General features: G+C 37.9%; 1 protein-coding gene across 1 annotated transcript in view; it reads left to right on the forward strand.

The window, feature by feature from the left end:
* LOC135200707 (uncharacterized) overlaps positions 1-10,861 on the forward strand; it is a 47,365-nt gene extending 36,504 nt beyond the window's left edge. Inside the window, exon 2 of the mRNA XM_064229316.1 lies at positions 10,590-10,861. Coding sequence (XP_064085386.1) covers positions 10,590-10,861 — 272 coding nt within the window. The remainder of the gene's footprint in view (positions 1-10,589) is intronic.
* Positions 10,862-12,500: the final 1,639 nt, after the last annotated feature.

The raw sequence follows: 12,500 nt of genomic DNA on the forward strand, positions 1-12,500 counted from the left end.
TAACAGCTAAAGTATAACAGTGTCTTAACCCCTCCCATAGAAGGAGAAGAAAGCTAACCATTACCTCATGATCCTGGCTTGGTCGTCAATCAACACCATCATCGTATTTTAATAAATGTGCTCGGTATCTATCATCTCTCCAGACTTACCATAAGTATCTTGATAAATATATGTATCAATAAAATAAAGTGCAACTGATATATCGAATGGAGATCATTTTTGCTTTAGGTAACCATCGAATGAGAAGACATCTCATAATGTCTGTTTATTTTTTTGTGTGTTCTTATACGGAATACAATATATTAATACTATGAAGCCTGAAAACACAACCCATGCCATAATTATCAATAATATTCTATTACGGGTAACTCAACATTCCTGTATCCTTTCGTTGTTTCCCTTACAAAGCAATAACATTGTTCATCAAAATGACGGTTCTAGTAATTGTCACACGTCAGACTTATTGTCTGATGCCCCGAGGGAATATTTCATTCATAAGAGCCACTCATTAAGGCATGTTTACTATTCATACATGCATATACACATCCAGTTATGAATTTTTTTCATTCTCGCGTAATGTGGCTTTGACGTTTATAATGACATTATAACATTTGCAATTTATGAAGCGAGCACGGCCTTTGCATTTTAATAATAAAATTATTCCTATGATGGTCAAAATTTCCGTAGACTGTTTTCGGCTGCGCCCTGTTTTCCACGATTTTCTCAGTTTCCGAAGTGATTTGATACGTAATTTGGTCTCCACAGTAGATCTATTTTCGTTGTTTGCTTCTGCAATTAGAATCTTCTGAATTCACGAGGCTCCTCATGACGTCATTTCTGAGCGCCATGTAAATACAGACAGAATCTTTTGTAGACGCCTCTGTCATTTCTCTATTTTGAATCACGAATTACCAAAGAATTGAGTAAGGAAGGTACGTGAAATCGGTAGTTGCTTATGCTATCTGACAATGGGTGCTGACTTGATAATAATAATAATAATAATAATAATAATAATAATTAATAATAATAATAATAATAATTAATAATATAATAATACCATGGGTGCACTAAATTGGCGAAGAAAACCACAACTGTGTAGGTGTAAATATATATGAAAATATATGTACAAAACGATTTAGGAGATTCGAGAAGCAGGTTCTCGAAAGTTCTCGTTTTGTGTCTATTCTTAATATATATTTACACCCAAACCATTGTGGATTTCCTCACCAATAATAATAATAATAATGCTCTATAGCAAAAAGCAAGTGTAATTATTACTACAAATATTGCCTTTCTCGCGAGCATTACCTACCAGAATAACCATAAAAGCATCGTTAGGAATAACAAATGAAACATAATTCCCGTCAAAACTGTTCGTTTCGTTGCTAATCACGAAATTATTTTCAGCTTTCAATCTCGATTATTTCCTTCTCCGATTGATTATGGTGATTATAATCAAGACGGTGGTTTTATAACCTAACATTACATGAGGTGCTAGAATTTATTTTTTTTTTTTGTTTTTTTTATTAAAATATGTATAGATCATTTCATGATTATGGAAGCATGGGCAATATCCTGTCACATTTCATCAGAACAAGAAAAAAATTAGGAATTAAATGGGTAGCAATAGTAAGAAGAACTATGATAAAAGGACAAAGACAATTATTTTCACAGAAGTAGAAATGTAACGGCAATATTGAAATTAATAATGGAAGTAAAATTCAAAATCAAGTTCTTTTGTCGAAAGTTCTCCGCATGTAATTTTAACATATATCGACATATATATAAAAATAATATAGTTTATTTAACAGTTCTTATTACTCATGATATTGCGGGAAATCACATACTTCAACAATAATGAAATGGAACATGAAAATTCAAGTTACAAAAACATTTCAAATGACATTCGTACTGTTCTAGAGATTTCCCCGAGGAATTTAGGCAGCAGTTTTTAAGTACTTCCGTGTACACTCAAAAAAATTTTTCGTCCAAGTGGTAAATTGTTTTCAAAATAGCTGGTTTTTTTCCAGAAATTTTTATGATTGGTTATATGTGTGTATGTACACACACACACACACACACATATATATATATGTGTGTGTGGGAGTGTGTGTACATATATATATATATATATATATATTATATATATATATATATATATATATATATATATATACACGATATATATATATATATAATATATATATATATATATATATATATATATATATATATATATATATATATATATAATGGTGATGAAGCGTAAAAAAAAATCACGTATTGTTATTCTTACTCACTGTTATTAACCATAAAAGTTCAGCGTTAAATGAAGGCAAAACGACTCTTTCGTTGAAATATGATATAAATTGACAATATCATCATTATATGCAGACGATTTATTTCATAATTGCATGATAGTTTTTACTATTAAAAATGTTTCCCTTTCCTAAAAAAAACAAAAAAGAATAAGTACACACACACACACACACACACACACACACACACACACACACACATATATATATATATATATATATATATATATATATATATATATATATATATATATAATATATATATATATGCGTGTGTGTGTCTGTGTGTGTCTGTGTGTGTGTGTAGGTATTCTTTTTTGTAGGCAAGGGAAAATATTTTTAATAGTAAAACTATCATGCAATTATGAAATAAAGCGTCTGCATATAATGATGATATTGTCAATTTATATCATATTTCAACGAAAGAGTCGTTTTGCCTTCATTTAACGCTGAACTTTTAGGTTAATAACAGTGAGTAAGAATAACAATACGTGATTTTTTTTTTTTTTACGCTTCATCACCTTTATAGGAAACTACCATTTCAAAGTCACACAACAAATCGGGTACAGGAATCCCCATTTTGCTTTCATATGCTTTTTAAGCAGAAAATCTCGGGGGGGAAAAAAATGGTGCACGAACGAAATAAAAAATTTTATCTTTCCCCCCTGGAAGCGGCATTCGTTAAAATAGTCCATTTTTTCAACTAAATTTCCAGTGTCGACGAAAAGAGCAACTGCTGCATTTGATTTGTTTGTATGTGATATCGCCCCCACCCCCCACCTCCTTTTCTTTTATTTATTTATTTATTTTTTTTTTACAGCAGGTGTGTTTACTGTTCCTGTAAAGTAGAAGGGTCTGTGAATAGACGGTGATGTCACGTCTGAGCTTTGCCTTTGCTTTTTGCCCTTTTGAGAGTTGCATCAGAGTTTTACAAAGCTTTGATTATAGAAGGCAGAATTCATTTGCGAAATGCGTTGAATGCGGGTTTGTCCAGCCAGTTTGGTGATGCGAGTTTGCTTAACAAGTAGTGAAGGCAGGTTTCATTGAGTTGTTGCCTTGGGGGCCACGAAGACACGAGCTAGCGCCTCAGTGGCGTGATCGGTATGGTCTTGGCCTGCCACCTCGGTGGCCGCGAGTTCGATTCTTGGGTATTCCACTGAGGGGTCAGAGATGTGTGTATCTGGTGATAAAAGTTCACTCTCGACGTGGTTCGGAAGTCTCGGAAAGCGGTTGGTTCCATGCAATGTAAAAACACCGTACAAACAAACAAACAAACGAGTACACGAGCCATATCTGCGTGTGTGGCGGGGACATGTGGCTTCCCTGAGGTTTCCATTGCTTGTAAGCTGTGGCGGGGATCAGCAACAGCTCGCCACATGGTAACCTATGGGAAGCCACACATCCACGCCACACACCGACGCCACTCTGTGACGCCACAGAGTGGCTCGTCTACTCCTGGCCTGAATCATCAAAGGAATTGCTGATTTAGTTAAAACGACGTATAATGCTTTCATCATTTCAAAGGTTCATAACTTTCAGTAAAATGATGCTTCCCGACGGAAATGTTACCCTTCAAAACAAAGGCTTCAACAGAAGCCGGAACATGATCAGCCACCATCAGTAGATCTGGAGCTTCGTGTCATCTCTTGCAAAATAAACATCGATAATGAAAGCTGTCAGCACAAAGACCTTTCAGGCCTTTTTTCCCCCCTTTCATTTATTTCTTCAGGTGACGAAGATCTTCCAACATTAACTGCAAAATATAAAAGGATTACCCTTCTTAATCTTCTTAGAGCATTAATGTTTTTCATTTCCTCTTCTGTCTCCTATTCATTTTCGCAAATTATGAAGCCTAGAGAAACAGAGACTTATGGGCGGAAATGACCAATAATAATGATAATATGTTTTAAATATTTTACCTCTGTATTGGTTGCCGTCGAGTTGAATTTTTTTCTTACTTTTACTCTTGTTAGTAGTGTCTTTAATATAACCATATTATTAATGGTTAAACTAAGTACTGGAAAGTTTGTACATAAGAATATCAGGCACATTCTCGATAAATTCAAGCATATATTCAAAATGATAAAATGATAAATGTTGACTAATAGAAAGATCTGTCTTTGGTGGTGTGGCTTCGGCAACATGATGGACATCAGTCAATCAATTTAGTGTTTTTAAATTTAAGGAACTTGGTTAGTTCAATGTTTTGGTGAAAGTCAACTTAATACAGTGTTAATCGAGTGACAGATTTTCATTAATTATGCGTTTCTCAAAGCATACCATGTAAAGGAATAATCTCTTATAAAATTATAAAATCGGTTATTTTAGGAGGCTTAAACCCAATTTAGTGAAAGTTCTGTGAAATATAATCATCTGGCTCTGAATGAATCTTTCAACGAATAAATTACAAATATTATCATATTAGTGATCAACAGAAATAGGATACTCCTAAATAATTTTTTTTTCCTTACGGGGCCATATTGACTTCTAATTTTTTATTTATTTATTTATTTATTTATTTTTTTTGTCAAACGGGGACATGTTGACAATCAGTTCGTTAAACGATTTACCTCACAAACTTTATACAATTTTCTATTGTTTATTTTCTGCGCGTGAAACTCCCAGAGGAAATTCTTCCTGCAAGATGTCGTCTTCCTTGTGAGTTCTCTTTGCTTCCATCTTTTGCACCAAATTTTTAGGCCTTTGTAGATCTTAGAATTGACTACTCGATTTTTCCTTTCCGATTTCAGATAATGTTCGGGAATAAATGCGGCCAATGCCCCTGGGAACTCGTTACTCTTCTCGTTTTGCTTCATAAAAATAGGTTATGTTTCTTAGCGAATACTAAGGAGTCATATCACATACGTCGGCAACACACACTATCTTCTAGACTATTTTGTATGCCCTACTTTTTCAGCATATACATGAGTTCAACTTTACTATTCTATTGAATGAAACATATGTGCATTTAGAATTTTTCATACTTTGTTTTAATTTCAAGGGAAATATTATAGCTTAATGAGACAATCAGCATTTATTGAATTTGTGTTTTTTAGATGCCACTATTAAAGGTTTGCCTTCATTTTTCTGTTGGATGTTTCGTATTCACTTCTTAGTTTTCGTTTATCTTATTATTTTCACTTCCACATTAACCTAGTTTTCTCGTGAAAAACGTGGAAAATATCTTTCTTAATTGGACTATAGTTTCTTCTGTCGTGTTTTTTATAATATACTTAATCCATTTCATACTTCCCGCATATTATTTATAACTGGATTGGATAAACTTCCAGAGTGAAACGTTTGCCTTCCTCTTCTCCTTCCTCATCTTATTCCACCCACCTCCAACACACGTTCTCTTTTCAACGTTCTTCAGAGTTGTTCTAGAATCGAAAGTCTGGGCCCAAAAGGCGTGGGACGCTTTCTTCGAGAGGGGAGAAGCATCGCACTGTGGGAAGTGACTTGACTTCGAGTTGTTATAAATGGCTGCTGTTGACAGCAATCCCACAGCCTCCAGAGGAAAGGTTTCAGTGGTTACAGGTGCTTAGCTTACGATGCTACGATCCCTTTTATAGGTTCGTCTATTCCTCTTCGGAGAGTTACATAATACGTTCGAAGTGACCTCAACTGACCACGGTGACCGACTGTTGAAATGTTTGTTGACTTGGGGACTGCTTTTGGGTGCTTACTAGAATGGTTAAAAATTTTGAACTGCTGTTGAACGTCTTGTTCCCTGTTGTTCTGTAAACCAGGCTTCGTCTTGTAATTTATTCTGGGTGAGTCAGCCAGATTCTCTGCTTTCTGTGTTGACATCACGCTCCGATGGGTTTTGAATTGTAACCGGAGTTTCTCTTGTAAACTGTATTCTCTGTTACTTTCTGACTTTGTCTCATACTTTTCAATTTCTTTTCCATATATCATATCTGATATTTCTCTATTCCTTTCTACTTTAAATATTTCAAGTTTAATGTTTCGTCCAGTTTTTCTCCCATATTTCAAGATTGAATCTAATTTCAACTTCTCATTGCTTCTTTTCTAACACTCCATTTATCTGAGTTCATCTTGGAGATCCTCACGGTGTTCTGAATTATCATACTTTTAATCAAGGAAAGATAATTTTGTCACTTGTTTTATATACTGCAAGAGCCAGAAGGCAGTATTGAAGGGATGAGTACCAAGCGCTTTCGTGTATTTAATATATAGTACACTTCTTCAGGGTACAGAAGAAAATTTTGCGTTGTACCCTGAAGAAGTTTATATATATTGCTTACATGCACGAAAGCGCTTGCTTCTTTTCCTTGTTAAGATTTCTTCCTGGCTCTTGCAATACATTTAGTCACGTGATCCTTGTAACGGTATAGCATCTTTTATATGAATCGGGATATTCACGTATTTAATTTTTTTTATTTATTTATATTAAATTACCCACATTTTTCCCCATCTTCCATTGATGTTCCTTTTAAACATATTTGCACAGGGTCATTCTTTATGGATACTTACTGTTGACTCTGTCTGATCCGTGTGCATGTAAATAATAATAATAATAATAATAATAATAATAATAATAATAATAATAATAATAATAATAGCAGCATTTTCCGGAGATTCCCGAAAGCTGCCTTCCCATCGATGCTACTTTCCCAAAATCCGATTCAAGACCTAAGATAAATATAACTGTCTGAACCCTAAGTCGGATACAGTTACGCCGTACGCCGGAGGTTCCATACAAAAGGGATCTTTATCCGGGAATTGTTCCTTATAAAGTTTAACGATGAAAATTGGGTAGAATTTAGATCCACAATGCATTGTTATACAAATATTCATATTTTTATTTACGAGAATAACAATTATCCAGTTCTGTACCTCACAGGAGCGTCGGGTTTGTTAAACTTCGGACCACCGCCATCGCTTTGCTGTGAGACATTTCTTCAGCTTTTCCCCCTCCTCCTCCCGCCCGACGCCCCCCCGCCTCCTGTCCTATTCAACACAGCCCTCCCCCCTACCCCACTCACTAACACCCACCCCCAAATGTCCAAGACCCTTACTCGGAAATCCATTCAAAAGTTTTGCCTTTCATCATTCCTCGGGTTTTATGCATCGAAAGTTCCGCCAGAAATACTCCAGAAAAAGCTTCCTTCGAAGGCGGGATGATATCACAACGGTCAATGATAGCGGTTTCGTTACTATAAAGATGTTTGTTTCGGTTCAATTGCCTCCAACGGATGAAGTTTTCTACACTTTTGATGCTCAGTCAATCTGGTGTACGTTCGAAAGGCTCGATATGTTTTCTTCTTTGTTTTATCGCTTGTTTGTCTTTCCTTTTTCTTTGAATACTGTGGCATTCTTTTGATTTCAGACAGACGAATAACAACCTTCACTTTCGAATCTCTGTTCGTATATAAAGAAAGAGATTCTTTTCGGAGAAATGATCTCATTAAGTGATGCTTAAAAGAATAAAAGATGATAGAAAATATGACTTCCACAGCATTTCTTGAGGCAAACAATTCCTTATTTGTATCACTTATAGAATATGGGTACTGTCGAAGAGAGGGTCTTTCCTGGAAATCTGGAAGACCCTCTCTTCGACTGTACCCATATAGAATATGGGTACAGTCGAAGAGAGGGTCTTCCAGATTTCCAGGAAACCGTGGATGTACGTGCGCTACATCGATGACACCTTCGTCTGCGCCGAATCCCAGGATGAGATAGAGCAGCTGCGACGTGCATTCCACGACCACAGCTGCCTCACGTTCACGATTGAACATTGCCAAGATCGCCGCCTCCCCTTCCTTGACGTCCTTGTCGAACAGCGAGATTCCGAATTCAGCACGAGGGTGTACACGAAGCCGACGAACCTGGGAATGTGCATGAACGGTGAGAGTGAGTGCCCTGAGAGGTATAAGCGCTCCACCATCAGCGCCTTCATCAGGAGGGCCCTCTCACACTGCTCCTCCTGGAATGACACACACAGTGAGTTGGAGCGCGCCGCCCAGGTCCTCGTCGACAACGGACACACCAATCGTGCTGTTGATGAGTCAATAAGGAAAAGTATGGATGCCTGGTACCACCAGGAACCCCGCCCCGACGTTGCAGAGCCCATCAAGCTTTTCTACAAGGGGCACTTCCACCGGAGGTACAAGGAGGACGAACAAGCCCTCAAAAAGATCATCGAGGAAAACGTCAGCCCCGCCGACCCAGACAGAAATATTAAAATAATTATATATTATAAAACGAAGAAGACGAGCAGCCTGGTGATGAGAAACAACCCTTCGGCGCCCTTGCAGGATCCCTTGAAGAAGACGAGTGTGGTCTACCGTTACACATGCCCTGTCCGAGGATGCCTCGGCAAATACGTCGGTATGACCTCCATGCGTTTCTCCAAGCGAAATTCTCCTGCCACGCCCAAGAAGGAGCCATATTCAACCACGCCAGGACTGCTCATAACAAACGGATAAAAAGAAATGATATAATCCCTAATATCATAATAATAGATCAGACAACAGATCCCCGACGTCTGCGCCTCCTAGAAGCCCTTCATATAGGTAAGGAGAAACCAAACTTAAATATAACTCAAGAAACGTTTCTCCTTCCCACCGCCGCCCGGAGAGCAGTGAGCGGCCCCCCACCCCCCGACGATGCCAGATAATCAGGAGCCCCCACAGGATCATTACGATTCCTGCTACAGACGGAATTCCTGACGTTCATCCCCAGGCACATACTGTGGCGCTCGCACAAGAGAATCCCCGAGACCTTCGAGGCGAGATCCACGGCTTCGCCCAAGACCGGCCCGACCAATGAGAATGCAACTCTAGGTCCGTGCCGCTATAAATACCGTTCCGCAAACTTTCTTGCTACAGTCTCTTCAGCTGACTCGTCCGAAGATGACCTACGAGAAGGTCGAAACGTCACGTAATACCAGCTATACCAGCACCAACACCAGCCCTTAATCCAAAGACGACCCTGGCCCGAACTGAACTACGCTTACGGAATAATACCGGCACTGACGACGACCCCTGCTTGACCTGGACCTGATATCCTGTTCTAATAAAAGATTCCTTCAGCATTTACAATTTTTTGAAAATTCCCAATATGAATATTGGCCAGTTACTCAGAAACATCGCTGAGCCTGAGAAGCGAATTGCAAGGAAAATAGAAAAAACAATATATAAAATCAATTCGCTTAATTCTGCCATCCTTTTTAACAGTATTTGCCTAAAAGAGGGTCTTCTTCCAAAATATTATTATTATTATTATATTTGGTTAGTAGACCCTCTTTCAAATAGGCATTGTTGCAAGCCATTGCTGCATCAGCAGCATTCAGTTTCTTTAAAGTTTTCTCTTATTTTTCGTATTATATATAACTGATTTCTCTTGGCTGCTGCATCGGGTAGTAACGTGCCGATGTTCATCATCTTAGGGAAGAAAATTGTTGAAGGCCAGGGAGTAGTTTTATTAGTACAGACATATATTCAAAAGTAACTCAAATGTGGAGATCATGATCCGTAAAGTTTTCTGAATCAGATACAGTTTCGCCGACATCTCTCTCAGTTCCAATTGAGTATGGTCATGGCAGAAGGTTGGAGTATTTGGGTCAAGAAATCGAATACATAAGAAAAATAGGGACAGATTTATGTTATCCTTCACGGTTACTACATATATTTATAATAAAGCCCACAAAAAGTCTTTTAGTGAAAGTGACATGGAGAAAGAAATCCCTAAGAACCTTCTTAAATTGCATTATTTTAGTGGTTTTGAAACCATAAAATCACCGTTAAAATTGTTTAATGTCATCCTTGGTTTTTCCTATAGCAACACACCAATAGGAATCTTCTTCTTCCCAGCTTGTTCCCATTTTTATATGGGGTCGCCGTTTCAGATGAGCCGTTTCCATCTATTTCTATCCTGCGCTTCTGCCTCATCAATTCCCTTCTCATGTAAGTCTCCTCTCACACAGTCCTTCCATCTTCTTCTTCCTTGCACCTCCACCCCCATAGTATGTCTCCCAGCGTGGTCCTCATCTCTCCTCAACAGGTGTCCATACCATCTCAGCCTCCCCTCCTGCACTTTCTTTGATACTTCCACCACCTTAGTCGACCCCCTTATGTAGTCATTCCTGATCCTATCCTCTCTTGTCACCCCAGACATCCACCTTAGCATTCTCATTTCTGCCACATCCATCTTCTTCTGCTCTGTTTTTCTCATGCTTGCTGTTTCCGTACCATACAGCATTGCTGTTGTTACCACCGTCTTGTGAAATTTTCCTTTTAACCTAAGCGGCCCTTCGTGAGATCCGTCGTTACCAGAAGAGCACAGAGCTGCTCATCAGAAAGCTGCCCTTCCAGCGCCTCGTTCGAGAGATTGCCCAGGACTTCAAGACCGACCTTCGTTTCCAGTCTTCTGCAGTCATGGCGCTGCAGGAGGCATCTGAGGCCTACCTCGTCGGTCTCTTTGAAGACACCAACTTGTGCGCCATCCACGCCAAGAGGGTCACCATCATGCCCAAGGATATCCAGCTTGCCCGCCGCATTCGTGGAGAGCGAGCCTAAGTCCAACAGCACCACAACATAGGGCCACTAATAGGAATGCTAATAAGAAATAGCCCTAAAGAAAACAACATAGTATATAAAACTCCTGTTAGCAAGGATTTAGGAGTACGAATTAAACAGCAAAAGTATTTTGTCAAAACTGGCAAACATTCAGTGCTAATTAATTCATTCAGTGATTGCCAGAACTTAAGACTTCACTTCTGAAAATCTTTTAGAATCTGCCATTATACAGCTTACTTCCAGTTGTCATTTTAACCTTGGTCCTCGAATGTAAAATCACAGACTTGATTACAAATTAGTTACTGTATATATATTTTTTAATGTGTTCGTATTTTCAATATATTTTTTCCGCAAAAATGTTGACATTGCAAACATTTTCATTCTTTACCAAAAAGAAAATTATTGAGTTGTACTTTTATAAAAATTTGTGGTGATCTGTCACCTTCCTTATGTGATTTTTAATTGTCTTTCCCTGTTTCTGAGCTGTTGGGCCTAATCTTTTGCAAAACCTATTAATATTTACCATTTTTTGGCAGGTCTACCAATTCTTCAATTGTGTTGGATTCCAGGTTCATATTGTTTCTTTTATAATCCCATCTCTCTTTTGTATTTTATACGAGCTTTCTTTGTAAACTTATTTTTATATCTTCAGCTGCCAAGTAAAGGACAGGAAGTTGAAAGGCCTTGCAGTACTTCATTGTTTCTCTTTCGTTCGTGGAATTTAACTTGTATATAATAATGTTTGCGTGTTTATGTGTGAATGTGTGTTCCTATCTGTACTTATGAGCTCATTTATATGGCAAGTATTACATTCATTCATTTCAAAGTATACTAAATGTTATCTCATTTATATTTAAATCCTAATTTCAGGGACATTTATATTAGCAACCTTTTCAAAATTCTTTTTTTCATTAAGGAACAGAGAAAAGACAAAATATTAGGTAGTCAAGAAAACTTCGAGTTTGAAGTTTTGTCCAACAATTATCCGAGTTCTTCCATTTCCCCATTTTCCTTTTTCTGGAGAGAAAATAAATAGAAAAAAAGAGTTGGGGGACGAAGAGGGGTTGGGGAATAAAAATGGAGATATGAAACTGCTCTAATCGCTTCCTTCCCCTTTGGCTATCTCACACGTCAACACTCGACGGTTGCTGGAAGCGCAAGCTGTCATAGCTGGTCAATTGCACGATGCAATTAGCAATGTTGACAAAAAGAGTCTGACGGCTTCATGACGCCTTTTCGATCTATGCTCTTGGTCTCGTGTGTGAGTTTGTTTGTGCGTGTGTGCTGTTCCTATTACGTAGGAAGCTCCGTCGAGTGGAAGCTAAAATTTTCATGTTTTGCCTTTTTCTTTCTGTTCTGGTGATGATACATTCAAGATTTTTTTTTTTTTTATTGGTGGGGGGGGGAGGGGGGTGGGGGGGGGCGAAGGGGCCTTCTTATTCATTCCCATATGGGGTAGTTCAGATAAGGAAAGAGGATACCTTGGGATTTACTACTGACGAATTATTACTACAGATATTTTCTAGTCACCGGTCAATTCACTGATACAATGTATACGCTGTTCACCATTCAGATTCTAGAACACAAACATTTAACTTTACAAATTCCTTCAAATCTGTCCACAAACCACTTTCAAATA

Source organism: Macrobrachium nipponense, chromosome 27 (assembly GCF_015104395.2).
Source record: "Macrobrachium nipponense isolate FS-2020 chromosome 27, ASM1510439v2, whole genome shotgun sequence".
Lineage (NCBI taxonomy): Eukaryota > Metazoa > Arthropoda > Malacostraca > Decapoda > Palaemonidae > Macrobrachium > Macrobrachium nipponense.